The sequence below is a fragment of the Rhinolophus sinicus genome, chromosome 2 (assembly GCF_057876585.1).
Source record: "Rhinolophus sinicus isolate RSI-liver-muscle chromosome 2, RSI-T2T, whole genome shotgun sequence".
Classification (NCBI taxonomy): domain Eukaryota; kingdom Metazoa; phylum Chordata; class Mammalia; order Chiroptera; family Rhinolophidae; genus Rhinolophus; species Rhinolophus sinicus.
Window position 1 is genome coordinate 119,207,731 of NC_142502.1, and position 22,145 is coordinate 119,229,875.

The 22,145-nt window shown below is 46.2% G+C and overlaps 1 protein-coding gene and 1 pseudogene across 6 annotated transcripts in view; one reads left to right on the plus strand and one right to left on the minus strand.

The window, feature by feature from the left end:
* TGFBRAP1 (transforming growth factor beta receptor associated protein 1) overlaps positions 1–13,148 on the plus strand; it is a 68,382-nt gene extending 55,234 nt beyond the window's left edge. For all 6 annotated transcript variants that reach the window (XM_074332477.2, XM_088795963.1, XM_074332475.2 and 3 more), the window contains 5 exons: positions 746–889; positions 2,670–2,816; positions 3,369–3,528; positions 8,039–8,472; positions 10,408–13,148. In XM_074332477.2, coding sequence (XP_074188578.2) covers positions 746–889; positions 2,670–2,816; positions 3,369–3,528; positions 8,039–8,472; positions 10,408–10,584 — 1,062 coding nt within the window. In that variant the 3' untranslated portion in view covers positions 10,585–13,148. The remainder of the gene's footprint in view (positions 1–745; positions 890–2,669; positions 2,817–3,368; positions 3,529–8,038; positions 8,473–10,407) is intronic.
* On the minus strand, positions 6,600–7,451 carry LOC141571590 (large ribosomal subunit protein eL6 pseudogene; annotated as a pseudogene).
* Positions 13,149–22,145: the final 8,997 nt, after the last annotated feature.

Genomic DNA, 22,145 nt, shown 5'->3' on the forward strand with positions numbered 1-22,145 from the left:
TCATACCATAAAAATGTTGGTGTGTTGATATCACGATTACAGGCCTGCCCTGTTTCTTGGGCTTCTTGCTGGTGGTGAGGTTCAGAAGTGCAGTGCGGTCCTCTGCCCCCCGCCACTTCCCTTCCCCCGCTTCCCACCCCCGTGAGGCCGCCTCATTCTGGGGTTCTGAAAGTAAGCTTCAATTTACACGGCAGGGAAGTTTCTGGATGAAATGGTAGAGGCCTTTCATTACTAGAGTCTGTGATGAGACCCTGTGCAAAAGACCATCAGAACACTAGGGGACAGAATCAGCAAAGTTTTCAAAAACGTAGTATCTGACTATCACAATTGAAAAAGGACTTCAAAAATCAAGGGTTCCTGGGATGGAAAAGATGGAGACCGCGTAGCTGATGGGCATAGGTGAATTCCTTCTGTGTTGCGATGTTGTCAGCGATGGTTTTTCATGAAGTAACTTTTTTTAATACCTCCACCTTTTCCTATACATTATCTTTACTACTTGTGTTACTGCGATATCATTAAAAAGGAAAGAAAAAGAACCTGGTGCTTTATTTTCTTGATTTCCTGTACCACATTTTCTACATTTCTTAATTTCTCTGAAAAAAGTTAAAATAGATTTAAGCACTTAAAATTTGTCCTACTTCTTTTAAGTATTAAAAGGCCAAGTAAACATACGATTTATCGCAGCTGAGTCTAAAAGGTACGTAACCTTGACCTTCTGTTTCTTTTTATTTTCACGCCTTTCCAGTTGTGGGTGGACATTGTGAACGGGGATATTGAGGACTCCACTCGCGCAGACCTGTACGAGTACATCGTTGATTTCCTCACGTACAGCTCCGACCAAGAACTAGTGTGGAAGTATGCCGACTGGGTCCTGCAGAAAAGTGAGGAGGTTTGTGCTTCGTAAATGAATTCCCTTGGAGGAGTGAGGACTGGTTAAAAACAGTCAAAACCTCTATTTTAGGGGGATAAACAAGCGATGCTTCAACCTCTCCATCTGCTTTCTTTGCTCCCCCTTTTGTGTGTGCCCTTGAGCCATCTGAATCCCAGATCTTTGGGAAGTTCTAGATTTCACTGCTTCTGAGACACACTGTTCAGCGTCCTCTGTCTGGGACAGACAGGCCACTTTAATAGAAAAGCAAGAAGCATAGCCAGGCCCCGTTCTCAGCATCTGGTTAAAAACGTGTGTTTATGAACTGCCACCCCTAACTAAGTCTGACACTTTAGTTTTCTGTGGGCTGGAGCAGAATCAGATGGTTGCCCACGGGGTTTGGTGCCAGGCCTGGGCCACGGCGGCAAAGCCATGCCCTGTGTCTGCCCCCGCCACTCCTGATGTGGAAGTTATGAGCCTGGAGGAAGGAGGGTGGCCGTGAGCAGGACTTGCCCATCTTGGAGGCTGAGACAGGACGTCAGTGAGAAAGCACCTATTGGCTGTTGGCTCTAGGGGAAACAGCAGGCTCAGGACACAGAGACAGAATCCTAAGTAAGTCCCCAAAGATGACCAGGAAAGAGATAGCATGTCAGTCCTCACTATTAAAAACATCCACATTCCCTCGGCTCCCTGAAGAGACAAAGTTAGCTTTCTGGTGCAGACCTTGGTCGTAAACGTGGTCTCTGCGTGTTGTGTCTGCTGCTCTGAAATCTGACTTGGAATATGTTCTCCATGCTGCTGTCCTAACTGCGAGGTCAGAGCCCACGTGCTTCGTGTGTGCCATCTCCACTTTGCCTCTGTGCACATGCACAGACTGCTTGTCCCAGCAGTGCTCATGCACCTCTGCAACACAGACCTAATGCTTTTGGAAGCATGGGGCTCTTCCCAGTGCTAGTAGGTGATAAGAGCACATCAGGCACAGAATTATCCGCCCAATAGTGTGCCCGTCCCTGACACACGTCATCTCTTAAACATTGCAACAGCCCCACAAGGTGGGCATTTATAGATGAGGAAACAGAGGCTCAGAGAGCTTAAGAAACTTTCCCAAGGTCATATAGTTGCTAGAGCTCTGCTGTTTTGCTCATGTTTGGGGTTTTTGTGTGGCGTGTGTGTGTGTATACATGTGTGTATATGTGTATACATGTGTGCCTGTGTGTGTGAGAGTATGCACACGTAAGTGCCCAGGGGAGGTGCAGGATGCCTTTTCTTCCCTATTGGCCACCCTAGCCTTTCCTTGGAAGGTGGAATTACGCACTGGGGGCCCTTAGGCAGGCACAGGGAGGCGGCCTAGAAACCTGTCAGGGACCAGCGTGGCTCTCACGTAGATAATAATCCACAGAGTAGGTGTCAGTGATGGGAGAGCTGAGTTGACTGAGTGTTCAGCATTTTATGTATTCTCTCCCTTACTATTCAGTGAGTGACCATTCTGTTTTTGGATGACATTAATATTACAAAGTTTTGCTTCGTGGAGTGTCAAACTTGCTACCAATAAATGTTTCGTTCTTTCATTTCTGACCTATTTTAAAAAAATCCACAGGGATATATGAGGATGGTTTCAGAGCTTAGCCACCTTTCCTGTCTTTGCTGTTTGGGCTTTGTCAGGGCTCTATGCTTCACTTTTTCTGTATCGCCATATGTTTTGACAATGATTTTACCCGAAGCATGAACATGCAATGCTCAGGATAAAGATAAGATGGTGACTTTGAAAAGCATAATCACTGAATCGCTGCTCTCCTTTTAGGTTGGAGTTCAAGTTTTCACCAAGAGACCTTTGGACGAGCAGCAGGAGAACAGCTTTAATCCAGATGATATTCTCAGTTGCCTTCAGAAGTACCCGAAGGCTCTTGTTAAATATCTGGAACATCTGGTTATAGACAGGAGACTGCAGGTGAGACTTCAGAGCTCAGACTGAGGCGTGCAGGCTGTAGGGTCATGGCACTAACTGAAGAGGTGAAATTCAACGATCACACTGCTGGCAGATGGTTCTTCTGTGATGTTTTACATTCCCTGAGTGCTCAGTCTGTACTTGTTGATGGTCTGCAGGGGAACTGGAGGTTTGTGAAGGAGACGGGAGGAATAGGTAGTTGTTTTTTTTTAACCCCCCCATCTCGTGTCCACTCAGCCTGTATTTCTCTCCACTATTCATTCCTTGTTATTTTTCTTAAAGGAAATGAGAGAAGCTGCACCCTTTGGGAGAATATGTAAATCCTGTGACCCTTACTTCTCAAAATGAGAAGTAACCCTTTTATATTTTCCCCATAGATGTTAAACTCACCTTCTCTGAGCGGTTTTCAGTCCAACAGACGTGTTCTGCTACTTGTCCTTGGGAATCTGCCCAGCTACCCTCCACATGATTTGGCTCCCTGAGCGCTTGCTGACGGGGGGCCCTCCCAGCTTCCCACTCGCAAACCCTGCATGTGCTTTTCCCCGTTTCCTGCAGAAGGAAGAGTACCACACACACCTAGCAGTGCTGTACCTGGACGCAGTGCTGCAGCACAGGGCTGGCACCAGTGGCAAGGGCTCGGAAGTCACCGAGACACAGGCCAAGCTCCGGCGCCTGCTCCAGAAATCCGACCTATACCGCGTCCACTTTCTGATGGGTGAGCAGGACCTCGGCAGTCTCTCCACTGATAGTGCTGTTGGGCGGGCACGGGCAGCAGAGGTGAAGGTGTGAGCGTGGCTTCTTATTTTATTCCTTGGTGATTCCTTGAGCCTCTTTTGGCACCTAGTCAGCCTTCCTAGGGGGTCGGGCGAAGCTACTTGTGTCCCCTCCCCCTCTCACCCCCACAAATGGACAGTGGCCTTTTACCTTCAGTCAATTCTCCTTATTATTCACTGTAGTTGGGTTCTATAGTCTCCACAAACACTGAGTTAATGAATACCAAACATTGCACCAAATTCAGGGTCAGTTAGGTACCTGCTACACATTTTCCTCAGCTGACCAAGACGTAACCTTGTTGATGTGTTTCCCTTTAAAGACACCTTACTTAATATTCATTTGACTCATTGACATTGAACTCACACCAACGGCAGTGTCACTCAAGCCTAAGCGACGCTCACCTGACACACTCATCTGACACACCTATTTTCTCTGCAAGGCCCATCACAGCCGTTCTTTCATCCTGTGTTGAGACACCACCTCAGCACTGTGCTTGGGCCATTTTGAATGCTGAAATCACCAACAAAATCACAAAAATGCAAACCCATGTCACCAAGTAGACCTTTGTTGTCGTTTACCAATAACAAAGCGGAGTGTCTCCCTGTTTGACCTCAGCTGGGAATGTGCGTGTCGCGTGCCTCAGATTCTGTGCCTCTCTGCACAAGTCCACACATGGCCACAAAAGCACCGCAAGTACTGATTTTATAGTTACAAATAAATTTTGGCAAGTAGGCAAATTGGCAAATGCAGTATGACTAATGAGGATAGACTATATATACGAGGTGTGATCCAACAATACAGTGAATGTTTAAATTAAAAAAAAATTATTACAGTAAAGGACACATTGCCATTACTCCCCCTAACAATACTCCCCCTCGCTTTGAACACACTTATCCCATTGTTCTTGCCACTTTCTGAAGCAGTTCTGGAAGTCCTCTTTCGTGAGTGTCTTTAGTTGCACTGTCGTGGCTGCCTTGTTGTCCTGAATCATTTTGACTTTGGGGAAGAGCCAGAAGTCGCATGGTCCAGATCTGGTAAATAAGGTGGATGAGGACACACCGTAATATTTTTATTTGACAGAAATTGCCATATACCAGAAGCGATGTGTGACACGGAGTGTTGTCACGATGGAGGATGACTTACAGCACATTTTAAAACACACCTTCTTTCAATTGTACTTCACGCCTGATTAAACTGCACAGAACAAATTGAAACTTGTCACACGGTGTTACTACAGTTCAACGCACCATTTCCCGTATTAAAGATCCTTGGCTTTCCATTGGATGGCGCTCGGCAGCAGCATTCACAAGGGAAAGGCTCTGTGTCACACATCACTTCTGGTACGGCAATTTCTGTCAAATAAAAACATTAGTGTGTCCTCATCTACCTTATTCACCGGATCTGGCACCATGTGACTTCTGACTCTTCCCCAAAGTCAAAATGACCATGAAAGGAAAACGTTTTTAATTGATTCAGGACATCGAGGCAGCCACGACAACTCAACTAAAGACACTCACAAAAGAGGACTTCCAGAACTGCTTCAGAAAGTGGCAAAAATGATAGGATAAGTGCTCAAAGTGAGGAGGGATACTTTGACTTTTACTATAATTTTTTGTTTTTTAATTTAAACATTCACTGTGTTATTTGATTACACCTCATGTGCCAAGCACAGGGCAAAATGCCTAATATGTTTCATGATGCTTTTCCACAACAAACCTATGAAGTAAGTTCTGTTATTTTTTATTATTTTTATTATAGGTGAGTATATTGAAGCTTAGAGAAGTGACCCCCTTGCCACAGGTTACACAGCTCCTGAGCAGTAGATCCAGACCAGAAACTGGGTTGAAGTCTCACGTGGACAGCCAATACTAGTTCTAGCTGGCACTTGACATTCAGTTGTGACACTCGTCAGCCTCGCCAGTCGCTCACAGCTGCTGTCCATTCTGATTGGTCAGTGCCCACGCAACACTGGTTGTTCGACATTTTTGCCGTCACCCATGACTTACTGCGTACTTTATACTTCCCAAATCCCTTCATAAACGTCTCATTGCTAGTCATGAGTTTGTTGATGAATGTTTTCCCCCAGCCACTTTTTTCAAACTCGTATTGAGTGTTGGTCATGCACCAAGAATATGAAGAGAGATGTGACTTGGTTCTCATCCTCAGTTTAACCAGAGGGCACATGAGGGTCAGTAGAAGCTCCATGTGGGGCTGAGGGAGCAGCAAGCCTTGCCTTGGAGTGGAGGGGCAGGGAGAGCCTCCCAGAGGGGTCTTGTCATAAAGGTTATGACTGCTAACAGTCATAAAGATTAAGGCTGGGCTTGCAGGCCAGACCTAGGAGCTTATAGGAAATGGGGTGTCCCCAAGGCACTCTGGCAGAGCACTGCAACTCAGACTAATTCTGTGCCCTGCTAGCCAGGTGACTTTGGAGGGGTGTTAGCCTGGGCAGGTTGCAGGAATGGTTCCTGTCAGGCCTACCCACTCGAGGTGACAGAGAACCAAATATAAATGAGATGAGAGATGTGAAAAGTATAGACCACTCCAGTGACCTTTTCTTAACCATCTCTGTGCCTCTCCCTGTGCCTTAAATGTGACATCCACTTAGTAATTATGTGCTGACAGTTCTTTGTCAGGATGGTGATGGTGCATGTGGCAGCATCTGTGTCTAATGCTATAGGTAACTTGTTGAAGAGCCAGCCCTTTGCTACAGGACTAATGGTGTCTGCCAGCTGCATCAGGCCTGGAGGTGGCAAAACGGCAAATGCAAAATGCCTATAATTGGAATATTAACTTTGGCCCCTGAAATAGAAGTCCTCGGAATATCCCTTCACAGTGGGAAGAGGTCTTATGTCATCTTTCTATCTACAGGGGATCGGGAAGCAAAGGGACGTTACCCAAAGAGAGAGCCCACTGAGGACAGGGCCTTGGTCAGAACTGAGGCTCTGTTGGCATCATTTGACTTATTTTTTTTTTTAACAGTTCTGGCATTTAATTAGGTTTTTCATAATTAATTTAGAACACCAGTTTGTGAGGATAAACCCCATCTGTGAGAGTAAACACAGAGTGGAGGTAGCCCTGGAGCTGAGGAACAGCTTTGACTTCTGGCAGAATTTGCGAGTCCACAGCTTTCTGATCAATTTTGCGCTGCTCTGTAATCTGTGTTTCTCTTTCTCTGTGTTGAAGCTCTTCCCCTCCTGGTGCCGGGGCTTACGCGCTTCTTCTTGAAGTAAGCAGCAGTGAGATGTTTGGGGGTTTTCACACCACTGATACCAATTTTGGTGGAGGTGGTGATGACAGATTTCTGGTGTGTTTTATGCAGAGGAACTTGATGGAGGTACAGCGGTCCAGTCACAAGTAGCCACTGCTCAGCTGCTTCAGGAAAACCACCCTCTTGCCTCTATGGCGCCCAGTGAGGATGATCAGAACGGTCCCGGGAGTGATGCTGGCCCCAGGTTTTCTCACGTGCTGACTGAAGGGCTTTTTGCCATGACTCAGCAGCTTTCGAGGCACATCTTCAGTAGGATAGTATCCAGGCATTTTGCGAAGTTTAACCACTCGAGTGCCACCATTCTTGTCACCACCAACTGGTTTCGTGACAGTAGCAAGCACCTCCTCCTCCTTTTTCTTTTCAATCCTGGATTTAGCTGCTGAATACTTCCTCCTGTACTGGCCTTTCGGGAATACATAGCTGATCAGGAATATCTGCGGATTCCTCTGAGCAGGACAGGATTTCGGCTGCAGTGGGGCTTCCCCTCCTTAGGCGTTTGGCCTTGAGGTTCGCCTTCTTAACCTGCCCCCAGCATCAGCCTTCTTGGCTTCAGGTTTCTTCTTAGCGTCCGGCTTCTCAGCTTTTTCACCCGCCATCTTGCAAGGTGGGAAAGAGCTCATTTGACTTATAACCTGGAAACTTAACTTGCTAGAGAAACAAAATCTTCAGACTGATTTAGACATGGATTTTTAACACTACGAATCTACATTCCTTTCCATGAAATAATTTTAAATTAGAATAAAGGTGTTCAGCACACTTTCTGGGGCAAGGTGATATCATCTGGATTGAGTGAATAAGTGCCTTTCTGCTTTAGTCAAAAGATACCTCACTGGGAAAAAATAGGAATCGTGATGGATTAATTGGAAGCCTGGCATTGATGTGACGTTGTCTCCTTGGGGCCTTTGGGTCCCAACACATGGGTCATGTGCTTCATTCATTCTCTAAACACTTGAAAATCTGTATTCTGAGAGCTGGCTGTACTTAGAAGTAGAGTCTGTTATGGAGCATGGAAATACAAGAACGCCTTCTCCAGACAGTCTGGATGGTTGTGTTTAGAAGTGTTGGTGTGGCCAGGTTGGCTTCCCCTTTTCCTATGCTGAAAGCAGCAGGGAAGCCAGTTACTGGGCTGAATGGGCCCCCAGCGCAGCCCTGCCTGTTCTAACATGTGGGTTCTGCCCAACAGAGAGGGTCCAGGGTGCTGGCCTGCCCATGGAGAGCGCCATCCTGCACGGGAAGCTGGAGGAGCACCAGAAGGCCCTGTACATCCTGGTGCATGAGCTGAGGGACTTCTCGGGGGCCCAGGACTACTGCCTGTGGCGCTCCGAGGGCAGAGACCCACCCTACCGGCAGCAGCTCTTCCACACGCTGCTGGCCATGTACCTCAGCCCCAGCCCGTCCACACCCGAGCTGGCTGTGGCTGCCGTGGACCTCCTGAACCAACACGCCACAGAGTTCGACGCCGCCCAGGTCCTGCAGCTGCTGCCGGGCACCTGGTCGGTACAGCTGCTCTGCCCGTTTTTGATGGGGGCCATGAGGGACAGTATCCACACCAGGAGGACCGCCCAGGTGGCTGTCGGCCTGGCCAAGTCTGAAAACTTAATCTACAAATACGATAAGGTGAGAGCCTGGCCAACTTCTTTGACTACTCAGGGCCCGTTTTACCTGTGGGAAAATATTATCTGTCAGGTTTTTTTCTCTACAACTTCTACACCTCAAACATACAATTCTACTCAAATGGAAGCAGAGGCTAGGCTAGCAGGCGTAACGCTGCTGTGGTTTTTCTCACCTTTTAGACGCTGATGATCAAGAGAGCACAGCATGTATGTATACTGTGTGCCAGGCACTTTTCTGCACTTTATATCATGACATCACTTCATCATCACAGCAGTTTTATGCAGTATCTACTAGTATTATCTCCATTTCACAGAAGAGGAAACTGAGGCACAGAGAAGTTACACAGTAGATGAAAGAGCCCAGATGTGAGTTCCAGGCCACTTGAGAGCTCCACATTCTTGGTGCCTGTGGTACTCAGCTCCTGTTGTTCTAACAAATATAATACCACAGACTCAGGGCCTTAAACAACAGACGTTTATTTCTCACAGTTCAGAGGCTGGAAGTCCAAAATCAAGGTGCCTGATGAGAGCTCCCTTCCTGGCTTGTAGACAGCCCCCTTCATGCTGTGTCCTCACAGGGCAGAAACAGAGCAAGCTCTGGTATCTCTTCCTCTTCTTACAAAGGCCCTAATCCCATCATGGGATCCCCACCCACCTCATGGCCTCATCTAACCTTAATCACCTGCCAAAGTCTCCACCTCCAAATACCATCACATTAGAAATCAGGGCTTCATATATGAATTTGGGGGGTGGGGGGGGCCACACGAACATTCAGTCTGTAGCAGCCCCCAAGTTTACCTCCCTCTGTGAGGCCCCTGCTCCCCATGGCCAGCATAGTGACCTTCCAGGAAGCGACGCATTCCCCACACTTGGAAGCCTTTATTGACTGCCCAGTAGAGGAATCGAGGCCTAAAAGATTCAGTCCCACCTCCTTTGGCCTGCCCCTGCCCATCACTCATGGCTCGCCAGGACGCGTGGCATCGCCCAGTCTGATATACTGTTGCACACGTGCAGACTTTGTACCTGCCATTCCCTGTGCTGGAGGCATTCAAACCTTTTCCTTTTGTGCCAGGTGAACACCTACTGGAAACCCAGCCTAAGTACTTTTCCCCTTGTGAAAGCTTCATACCGCTTTAGGCAGATTAACCAACGTCTTTGCCCACGCATATCCTGTGAACACACACATTCATAGTTGTCTGCCTTTACTGTTAGACCTTGGGTTCTTTGAGGGGGGAAAAGCATCATTTACTTACCTCCGTATTCCTAGAGCCAAGTCTGGCATCTTGTAGGTACTGAAGCAATGTTTGTTGAATGACTGATAAAACTAATGTTTCCATGGTGAATTGCTGCCAATAGGCTGACTGACGTGCCTGGGGTGGCACAAGTGAATTGTGTAGCAAGGCTCTTTAAATTGCAAAACTTAAGTCCTATTTATCAGACAGTGGAGTCACAGCTCTGTTTTCATTAGTTACCTTTAAAGAAATGAAATTATGTGTCCTAGAACCAGTAAGGAATATGCCACTAATCATCCCTAAGGGACAAAGTCCCTTATTCATGCCTTACTTTTCATGTTTGCCGATGAGCGGACCAGGGAATTAGATGATTTGTGTGGACTTACTCAGCTCTAATATTCATGATGTTAGTAGGCCTTGCTGAAATATATCCGAGCTCACAGCCCGTGAGAGAGAGAACCTGGGTTGGAAAAGCCTCGGCCAGACATGCAGCGATGACTTTTGTAAAATAAGAAAGCAGTTTTGTGGCTTTTTGTTTTTTTACTTCTCTAGTTACTAAGGATGTTTTTGTTTATTTTCACTTCTAATATTCTGCTTCAAGAAGTTGATATAAAAGCACTCCTCATTGGTAAAAATCATGGGTAATGCATATCAACTCTGAAAATGGTGTGACACTGTGAGAATTCTGTCTTTGTTTCTTTTTGCAGATGAAGTTGAAAGGAAGCTCAGTTCGGCTCTCAGACAAAAAGCTGTGCCAGATGTGCCAAAATCCCTTCCGGGAGCCCATGTTTGTTAGATATCCAAATGGTGGTCTCGTGCACACCCACTGTGCTGCCAGCAGACACACGAACGCCAGCTCCCCCAGCCCTGGCACTCGGACTTGAAGAGGCCACCCGAGGGCGCCAGGGCGACCCCGAGTTCTTTACCAAGCCTGCTGGAAGCAAAGAGCAGAAAGAAAGCCTCTGCGCTACATCAGCCAAGATGAAGGGATGACATCTGGGCGCCAGGGAGACTTCAGTCACTGTGAAACCAGGACACTTCCCTGCTGACCACCCTGCATTGAATGTAAATGGAAAATCCGAAAATAGAGACATGCAAGAGTTCACCCGCCCAGGTACAGAGTCATCCAAAGCAGCTCTCCACTTGGAAAGAAAATTGAGCCTTCCCTGTGCGCTCCAGACAAACTGGACAACCCCTACCCCTATGCCCAATCTTCAGACAGCCATTCTCACTGGAAACATTTGCTTCAGGGTGGCACAGAGGTGACACCTTCTCTCGGCCAGGTGAGTGGCCAGGGTGCAGAGTCCTGTGCGGGTGGGTTTTGCTGTCACACGTGCTCCATCCACACAGCACAACCACTGGTGTCCTGTCTGTTTCCAAGACGACCTCGTGGGCTCTGCCTTTGCCCTTGGCAATGGCTGACCTGAGGGAAGTGTTTCTGTTCCTTCCTGCTTCCCCTCTGGCTCTCAGCCACCAAAAGGTTCTGCCTTGTTTACCCAAGCACTCCCTTTGGGGTAACTGTGTGCTTCTGGCTGCCTAGCAAGTGAAGGCCTATAAGAAACTAATGAAGTGCAAGACAGAAGCTGCCTCACCCTTCCTGAAGACGACAGCAGAAAGGGAACCCGTGGTGGGGAAGGGCCCAGGCATGTGTCGCTTCACTGTCATGTCATCTGCTGATCTGAAATGCCACAATTCATGTGTGTAACTAAGAATTTGTATTTCAAGTTACATCATCTTTGTCGTTTTGCTCTTGTTTAGAAATTAGTCTGTCGTATTCGTGAGGGGTGTTTTTTCTTGTTAAAATGTACCTCCTACTGAATACTCGGGAAATTAAAAGGGAAATATTATGAGTGCAAACCGAGCATATTTTGGAAGAGGCCGGTTTTACCCTCACACTCTCAGCAGGGCAGGCAGTGGGTGACAGCCGCCTTTGCACGTGGCAGAGACGTCACCTTTCTTGCAGGTAATGCCACACCCCCTCCGAGGAAGACCAGTCAGGCCACCTCACCTCCCAGCACTTTACACACCTGCTCCAAGGTGTCCTGACCACACAGGAAAAATGCCTCTTGGACATCAGACCGAAAATTCATTTTGTGTTCCTGTCAAACGACTGAAGCTGTTGTTACTTCACTGCCCTCTTTTGAATCTCTTCATTTTGATTACTGATTCTGTTAAGGCACTAACAACAAAGACACTGTACCCCCTGGCGTAGCACTTGGAAAACAAGCATCAGCTTCTATGTGTGAGAAGAGAGGACCGTGGTGCACTCCCTCTGCTTCAGCCTGAGCCTTACACAGAGGGCAATGAAGAGCTTGTTCTCCGTTCTTTAAAAAATGTTTTCTCTACTAATAATGGTCAGTGTTCCTTTTCCTTTTGTGATGCGAACTGGGCCAAGAAAGCAAAGGCATCCATGCATTGTTTCCTAACTGTCTCCATGATCTAAAGAATAAATGAAGAAGAAACTCTCCTTGTGACGCCACCATATGCTGTGTAAATTGGTAATGGGTTCAAAGCCCGGTCATGAGTTTCACCCTGTGGATGACTGTTGTGGAATCGTCATATGACTACTGTGCACACTGTCATTACAACTTGGGAGCTTGGATTTACTCCTCAGAGAACATTCGCACATGCAACATTGCACTTTTAAAAGCACTGTCTCTCTCTACTCAAAATGGGTAAAATCTTGAAAAAGCCCTGCAATTGCTCATTCCTAACTTGAGGGCACTAGTCTCTTTTTCCTCTGAACGTTGATCAATATTTTGAAACGTTTGTTATGCTTTAGAATAATGGGAATTAAAGTTGTACTGTTTTCCATCTCCACCAAATCCTCTAAGACAGGCAGAAGTCTGTGACACTGTGCAGACATTATCTCCTGTGTTAAAAACCATACCTTTCTCAAACTCCCAGAAGGCTCTTAAATCATATTTTTAAAAGAAATACATGGTTCTTACTACAGGCCTGCTGTTTTGTGACTGTGCTGTTGAATCGAGCAATTAGAGCCCTCACTCAGCCCTTTTTTCCCCTCCCTAGGTTCAGTGTAACCATTCTAGTTAAAACAGCATGAATGAACTCAGTTGACATTAATATTCCACAGGCAATACTATTTAATTCTGTGAACTGTTAATCTGCTGTTGCCTACCAGGTACTAAGGTGGGAGCGCCACATGGGCTGTGGCGTGCTGGGACTGAGCTCAGAGCTGGGACGCCCTTGCCCAGGAGTAAATGTGCCAGCGAGCTTCCAGAGTGCCAGGAGGCTCCGGTGGCCGCAGGGTGGCACCAGCCAACTGACTGACGCCTGTCACACAGCTAGGGTAGCCCTTGCTTCTTGCTTGCTGTCCCTATGGAAGCCGTTGTCCTTGCGACTTTCCCCTTTGGCCCTGGTTGGGTCCCAAATACACAAGATGTACAAATGTAAACTTGTTGATTTTATTAAAATTCTTGTAATTCTTTGTTCTTTCTGTAGTGTTTTTTTGTTTTGTTTTTAACAAAAATTATGAGAGAAGGGTTTGCACTCACCGAGCACCTAGCCTGAGGAGTTCTACAACTTATTCACCCACACCTACTGGCTCCTCCAGCACCTGCAGAGGGCTTGTATGGCCACCCCTTACATTTTTTGTTATTCACCGATTTTTTTTTTCCCCTTTCTTCTGCCTCCCCCACACCCCCCAACTCTGGTTCAAGCGGTTATTTCTCAGTCTAGTTGTGTAGGACACAGCTCCCTGGCCCATGCTGGTATTATGAGCCTTGCGCTCCCCCAGCAGTCGGTCACCAGTCACTCACAGCAGCTTTCGCCAGCTGTCAGCCACTCACACTGCCAGCCACTCATGCTGTCCACCGACCGTTCATAGCAGTACACGGTAGCCCACGGCATTAGCTAATGACAGTAGCCCACGGCAGCTCACGCCAACCTCCGGCTGCTGTGATGACAGCAGCCCAGCTCCAGGGAGAGCTGTTGTTCACACTCTTAGCTGTAGAGGGCACAGCTCACTGACCCATGTGGGAATCGAACCGGTGACCTCAGCATTAGGAGCAGGGTGCCTTAACCACCCAAGCCACTGGGCCGGCCCCTATCTACTGAATTTTAAGCGATCCACTTCTGACTTTATCTCGGACAATTAAATTCTCAAACCCGTTGCAACAATGTTGCTAACCTTTTTTGATATCAGAGGGATTATTCATTATGAATTTGTACCAACTGGACAGTTAACCAAGTGTACTATTTGGAAGTGCTGAAAAGGCTGCGTTGAAAAGTTAGACGACTTGAACTTTTCGCCAATAAATCATGGCTCTTGCATCACGACAATGCACCAGCTCACACGGCACTGTCTGTGAGGGAGTTTTTAGCCAGTAAACAAATAACTGTATTGGAACACCCTCCCTACTCACCTGGTCTGGCCCCAACGATTTCTTTCTTTACCCGAAGATAAAGGAATATTGAAAGGAAGACATTTTGATAACATTCAGGACATCAAGGGTAATATGATGACAGCTCTGATGGCCATTCCAGAAAAAAGTTCTAAAGTTGCTTTGAAAGGTGGACTGGGCATTAGCGTAGGTGCATAGCTTCCAAAGGGGGGGTATTTCAAAGGTGACCATAGTGATATTCAGCAATGAGGTATGTAGCACTTTTTCTAGGATGAGTTCACAAACTTAATTGTCTGACCTCATATTCAAACAGAAAACCACAAAGCAGAAACTTCACTATCCTTTTCATGTTTCTGTATCCTTGGTGTTTGGATGGTTCATTCGCATATTAGAGATAAAAAGGAACAGGGCTGAGGTTTACACATCTGACTGGAAAGGAAGAGGCTGTGGACTCATATTTCCTGTGGAAATACTGTGTGGCCAAGTGGCTGAAACAGAAAAAAAAGAGTGTAAATTGATGTCCTAAGTGTGTCTGTCGGTGGAGGCAGACACTGGTGCCTTACTCAGTTAAATGGTCTGTGACTGTGTTAGTTGTAATTAGATGCTAACTAACACCCCATTTGCTCGTAGCAGATCTGTCAACCTTAGTGTTTAAAATGAAAATGTACAAGAATCTAGAGCATATGGATGAGAGGCCCTTTCACCTTCTCAAAAAAGCTAAATGGCAGGAGCACCATCTAAAAGCTTGTTAATACGGTCTTCGGAGATAAGCACTGGAATTAATGAAGCCTGCTTTTCTTTAGCTTGCAGCTAGGGAAGGGAAACAAATAGCTGTAATTCAGTCTGCAGTCCAGAGTCGTAAATGAGTTAAACAAGACGCGTGTCAGGAGGACATTAAAAAGCAACACACACAACAGACCAAGTGTGACTTGAGAAGTAAAATGTTATCACTAGATTTCGGGAAACTGGGGTCTCATTGGGCTCTGACACACCCAACTGTGGTCCTGGGTAAGTCTCATGCCCTAGATGTGGCAGTGTCACCCATAACCTGGAGATGGAGTGGCGTGGTATCCGAGGACCCTTCAGGTCTTAACCCTCTGTTCCAAGCCAGGGAAATTGGGGCAAAGGACTGGGGATAGGCCAGCCTTTGACACAAGTGCTGCCCTCATAGGATCTTGGGTCTCTCAGGGTGGCATCCAGCACAGGGACTCTTTATAGCATCACTATGGATGTGTCTGGGCACTCCCAGAATCTCACTGAGTTCATTCAATTATTAGGACAGTGCCCCTCTGTAGCCAACACCCACTGGTTCCAGAGTTACCATCCGCAACTGTGAGAAGAGTGGGTCTACCTGAGCCCTTTTCAGTAGCTGGTTTTCAGCCGCCGTTTCCTCCAGCGCCTTCCACTCGGCTTGGCATCCCTGTGCCTTTTCTCATGTGCTCTGGCTTCCACAGGCCTTCACCATGATGGTCCTCTTTCTCTATAGAACATTTTCCATTTGTCTCACTTGAAATACCAGTTTTTCTCTTTCAAATTCCATTCGTATTTGATTAAGCTGGAGAGGCCGATTCCCAACCTACTCTCAGTAGGAATGTGTGCTATGCCCAGAGCACAATGCATCATCACCACCCATCTGACTCATCCAGCCTCTTGTCACCCACACACTGGAGATTTACCTAGTGCAACTGGTGTGCACAGTAAAACTTAGGTGGTCAGCCTGCGCACCCACCCTCTCACCTCTACAGAGAGCATGTTACAGGAAAACCCCCAAACCCATTTCTAAATGGCTTTCCAATACATTACTGACGTGCAGACAGCTGTTGACTTAAACTCATAAATAAGTACAACCGAAAGGCTCATCTTTTGCTTTTTTTTTTTTTTTTTTTACAGTGGTGAAAGAGCAGTTGATTAGAAACAAAAGTACACTCCAAAGAGATAGGAGCGGATGTGAGCAACAGAGTGGCTCAAAAGGCCTAAACTTTTGTTTTCTTGAGAATTAGAGTGCAAGAGAGCATTTCCCCACTTGTGGTTTACGCTGCTAAAGGCATTTGATTTCTTTGATTTCAGTTAATTTACAAGAATGTATTCACTTTATATGAGTAAACATAGTCAAAAATTCAGCTTTCCATCCAAAAAAAAAAAAAGAAAGTTTACCGTATTACTAATATGGCTATATTTAAATACGTTTTCCACGTATATTAGACATCTTGCCATTTTCATGGATTTTTTAATTGTGGTAAAGTATAAATAAACATACCATCCCATTTTTTAGTGCACAGTTCAGTGGCAGTAAGAATATTTACATTGGTGTGCTTCCATCACCACCATCCATCTCCAGAATTTCCTCATTTTCCCAAACAGGAGCTTTGTCCCCATTGCACATAACTCCCCGTCTCTCCTCCTCTAGCCCTTGGCCGCCACCGCTCTACGTCCTGTCTCTATGAAATTGACTACTCTAAGGACCTCATATAAATGGAATCATACAGTATTTGTCCTTTTGTGACTGGCTTATTTCACTTAGCATAATGTTCTCAAAAGTCATCCATGTTGTTGCAGGTGTCAGGATTTCCTTCCTTTTTATGGCTGAATAATATTCCATTTCGTGGTTTTTAAATAGTACAGTTAGTTACCCACAGTGTGTACATATAGGCTATTTGCTTATATGTATTTTATATAAAATTATCATTGCAGTCTTATATATTCTTATCAACATGTAAAATGTAACCCTATATCAGCCATCCCGAAGGCATCCGTTTATTGTCCTAATCCCTTCCATTGGGTTAAAACAGACCAACAAACAAAGCTCACATATGGCCTAAGGCATGCCCTTGAATATAGGTTCAAAATCAGCATGAGATCTTTGTTAACGAGGAAAGGCACAAAGAATTCCCCATCGTGATATGACGCTTGTACATCTCCAAAATGTGCCAACAGCTGATTCAGAAACAAGGGCCAGACACGTCTAAGGACAAAGTGGCCGGAGCATGTGACTCGGTAGGCAGGGTGTGCTTCCCGGCAGGCCTCCTAACAAAGGGGTGCATGTTTTCTATTGTTCTTCCAAACTCTACACAGACCTGTAACTAACCCTTTTCCCGAACGGAGGGAGCAATGCCCCCCAGCTCCAGACCCCTGGTCAGGACCCTGCCCAGATGGTGGCTCCAGGTAGTATGGCTCCAGTTCCTGCCTTCGAGTAGGTCACTGAATGACATTCTGGGAGTGCTGACAGCCTGATGAAGCTGAACCCAGGGTAGGGAGGGGGCATTCTCCTTGCTTTAAGTGACTTAGGCAGTGTAGACAGCAGGTGTGTGTGTGTCTGTGTGTGTGTGTGTGTGTGTGTGTGTGTGTGTGTGTGTCTGGATCTGGGATGGTGAGGGCTGGTGTTCACCACTTCCTCCAAATGTCTGAATATGTGAATTAGGGAAACAGGGCTACAGCCAATCAGAGCCAGCCTGCTTTCTTCGCCAGTTTCCGTCTCCCACTGCGGTACTGTGGGAGATGCCTTGGTGCTGTGGGTTTCTAACACGTTCCTGCATCTCCATTGCACACCTGTGTCCTGGGTGACAGAAACAGCTGTCTAATGACAGATGGAAGGTTAGATGTCATTGAATGCATGAGCATCCTGTACAGCGTCGTTCTCTCTGGGTCCCCTAAAATACAGTTAGTTCACACAACTGAACACTGGAAAGGTGCAAGGCTGTGCCAGTTTCCTATTTGTGCTTGGTTGGTGTCTCCTGGTGTCCATTTCAAGTATCTTGTGTTTATCCAAATACTAGAAAATGAGCTGCTCATCCAGTGGGCTAGGAGGCCTGAAGGCTCCCTACGTGAGAACCGTCTGGGGCTGTCAGTGGGGAGTGGCTATGTCCCCTGTAGTTCACAGCCACTTTTTACTCCAAGTTTGCCATCATGTTCATACAACTACAAAAATAGAACTGACATTACCGCAGAGGAAGGCAGGTGAAGGACTAAAGTCTCACCAAGAGCTATATTTAATGCTAAGGGGACAGTTTTCCATTCAATTCATGCATGCATTTATTCATATATTCAATCATTCATTCCACAATTGTGCTAAGATCTACAGATAAAATGGTGAAAAAGACACATGTGGCCCTGCTGGAGCTCACTGTGGAGTTAATTACAACACAGTGAGCAGTGCGGGTAGACCAGAAGCACAGAGGAGAAGCCTCCAGTCGAAGGAAAGCACTCCACACAGAGGGAATGGTGGGGCCAAGCCTGCAGGTGAGCAATTATGACCCCTTCAAAATGGAGAAAAGAGGTTCAATTTGTCAGTAGGCCAGAGAGTAAGCAGGGGACAGGGACAGATGTGACTGCAGGCGGAGGCTTCCCCCCCAATTCTCAACAAAAGAGAAACACAAGTGTTTGTGCTGTAGGAAGACCACCAGTCCCCTAACCTGGGGCAACCGCTGCCACCATTTGTGTCTAGTATTTTGCCCATTCTTCTTGGTCTTTACATAGTTTTTAATGACATCAGAAAGGACTTCCCAACAACCACCAAAAAGGTAAAATACAAAATGTTTTGGCCAGTTTATTTGGATAATCCTTTGGTTTTAAATATAGTGTATTAACAGAAAATTGAGATATAGCAAGGTCAACACATCAGGAGACTATGATCATTGAAAATATAGCTTTTATACTCACAGATCCCAGAGATTCTCCTCACAGAGGACGTAACACACCGTATCACAGGGGGCTACGTGAGGAAGTACCCGGTTCAATCAGGAGACAGATGGAGGAGGGGGAATGGAGGGGAAGAGCCTTTACTATGGTTTCCAGGGAAAGAAGGGCTGAGGCAGGTAAGTAGGTTCAGGACTGGCTAGTATGACTTATTTCAGCAGGCTGTGGGACATAGGGGCTGTCCCTGGTTGTTTAGTACCAGGCCCTGGGGTGATTAGGGCAGGGGGATGGTGGCCTGGAGTGTGAGAGCAGATACGGGAGGTGGGAGGGGGAGGTGTGTGGGCTCTGGATTGGTTATCTATATTTGAGAGGTGCACTGGTTGGCAAGTTGTTTACTGTCTCTAGGAATTAGCTGGCCGCCCTTTCAGGGTCAGCCAGGTCCCAGATGTCAAAGCATCAAATACAGAAAATGGAAGACATGGTTAATACATCCTTTTGATTAGGCCATGGGGCAGCTGCAATTATATTCTACTGAGCTTCCCAGTACTGAGAATTGAACATAAAATTTAATAAACTTCAAACAGCAAGGTAGGAAAGGTTGCTTCTGAGTAGCATAGGGTGAGAAACCAGAAATAGGATGGTCTGGAAACCCTTCCTAGGCTCAGCCTGCCAGCCAGCCAGCCTTCTGCTGTGTTCAAAGGGTTTCTTGAATGTGGGTGACTCACGGCTGCCTATAGTTGCCATGAGTAATCAATCCTTTCATCCTAAATTGGTTTCTTGAGAGGTGTAAAATGCCTTTAACAGTTGTCTTACATTTTTCTACATAAAATTAGTGAATATATTGTTCTCAGCCTATGCAAAACTGCAAAGCTCTTGAATGTATCTCCTCAGTCACGTGGCTGTGTGTGTACTCTCCCTGGTACCGTCATGTCCCATTCATAATTTAATGGTGGCCCAAAGGAATCTATGCCCAGACTTTGGGTGGAGGGCCCGTTGATAGCTAATGGGAAATGCTTCATGACCTACCTTCAGAGTCCCCAATTTTTAGTAATTCTCGAACACAGCTGGTTAGAGAATGAACTGCCACCAAATTTCTGGAAAAAAAAACCCAATTTTATTATGGTATCAAAAGCTACCGATTCCACTTTTAGAAGTTTATTTTAGAAAAAACAATTAGCAACTAGGGAGAAAGATTTATGTGAAGGATGCTTATAGTATTTTTAAAAATAGTGAAAAATAGAAAAAACAAAACAGGTAGTACTTAAATAACTTACCGTGTGGCACTCTGTAAAATGGTGGACTTCCAGCCATCAGAAATCATTCCAAACAACATAAAAACGCAGGAAGGAAAGAAGGAAGGAAGGAAGGGAAAGAAAGGAGGGAAAAAAGGAGGAAGGGAGGAAAGAAGAAAAAAAGGAAGGAAGGGAAACCCACCAAAAAACTAGGCTATAAAGTTGTGGTATAGTGTGATCTGAATGTTGCAAAGGAAAACATACTTTTCTTTTTTTTTTAGATTTTATTAGGGAAGGGGAACAGGAGTTTATTGGGGAACAGTGTGTACTTCCAGGACTTTTTCCAATTCAAGTTGTTGTCCTTTCAATCTTAGTTGTGGAGGGCACAGTTCAGGTACAGTTGCCCTTATTAGTTGCAGGTGGCCCACCATCCTTTGTGGGAGTCAAGGAATCAAACTGGCAACCTTGTGGTTGAGCGCCCACTGGCCCATGTGAGAATCAAACCAGCAGCCTTCGGAGTTAGGAGCACAGAGCTCCAATCGCCTGAGCCACCGGGCTGGCCCAGGAAAACATACATTTTTGTTAGTAACAAAAAGATGAGAAAATCTTTAATTTTCTTTAGTCTTTTGAGTAAAAAAATAATAATAAAACATCTCCAGTAAACACACGAGTTGTTTTCATTTCTACAATGAGCAAATTACCTCTAAAATTGAAAAAGATCAATAGGTATATTTTTAAAGCTTTTCTTAAAATTCGGGAATATTTATTCCTAAGGATGGAAAATACGCCCGTCTTTTACAGAACCTAAATCTAGACTTCGATGTAGTGTCACATCGTGTCAAGTTAAGAACTTTGCCGTGCCTGCTTATTACATTGAGAATGAAAGAGCTGAGGAAAACAGAGAAGGGGACCAAGGAATGAAGACGATCCCTTGGCAGAAGAGGGAGGTTCTTCTTCATGCTGGTTCACATGAAGGCTTAACAGAGCATTAGACTCTGCGAGACGGAAACCTGTGGAGCTTCATTACTGTGGAGAGTGTAAGAAGCATCCAGGAATATTTTCTGGGCCTGGCTGAGAGAACCCCACATGTTTCCCCAACCACCTGTGCCAGCCTTAAGTGGATGCATTTCAGCAGCCACAGGGCTCCCTGCAAGGGGCAACGCTTTCTGAGCAGCTGGGGCTGACTGCTTCCGGAGAGGCCCAACACATTTCACAGAGAATGGGGAGAAAGAGTCTCCTGTTTTCCTACAGAATTTCTTCCGTACCTCTGGGCACGCTTTGAAAGCAAAGTTAAGCTTTCCATTTTGCTGTATGCATTTTTAAAATGATTCAGTCTTGTGTTTTATGATGATGTTAGTGACCCTGTTTTTATGGCTTAATAAAACATTCGAAGTCTTCATGATGCCACGAAATACTGTACCCAGGGAATATAGCAGCAGCATTCCAATGAGGGAGGAAATGAGAAACAATAGTCCCCAACAGGACAGTCAGTAAGGAGCAGCAAGCCTGTCTTTCAAAAAACTGCTTCTGGAAATGAGCATGGCTATTTTTTTCCCCCTTGACTGGACTGCTTAGGGTTGGCAAAGGGACAGCAGGGGCCAGAGGTGGCAGGAGAGAACACAGAGATGGATTATGCAGGTCCAGTGCAAGGCATTCACTTATCACCCAGCCTTTGGGGCCCTTTAGGCTTTTCCCTGAACACCTCTGAAGGCTGAACTTGCATATCAGTGCCCTTAGGTTCCTGACTGCAGAAAGTAAAGTTCTGGTCATGTCCAAGTGTTTCTCATGCAGTTCTCTGTGTTCCTATCTGACTAATTAGGAAAAATCTGTCTGTGCCTCAGCCCTTCCTGTTTCCCTCTCTGAGCCAGGTGATCTCTGGCACCTCTCCTATTCCTAGAATACTGTGTCCCCTGCTCTTCCAGGATGAAAGGCTAGAGAGCAGGATGTAAACTGGAACTGTCTGCTAAAGTAACCGTGGATGCCTGCTCAACTCCGTGCGCGCGCGCGCACGCGCGCGCGCACACACACACACACACACACACACACACACACACACTGTGCTTTTGTATTCAAACACCCTTTTATTCTTATAGAATCCAGGTGTTAACCTTGTAGCTAGGATCCAAAGCCCTCCCTTTTCTTGAATAATTAAATTGCCATGGCCCAGCCTGAGCCCCCTCCCACACTCCGGGGTGTGGGGGGTGTCCTACCTTGCCA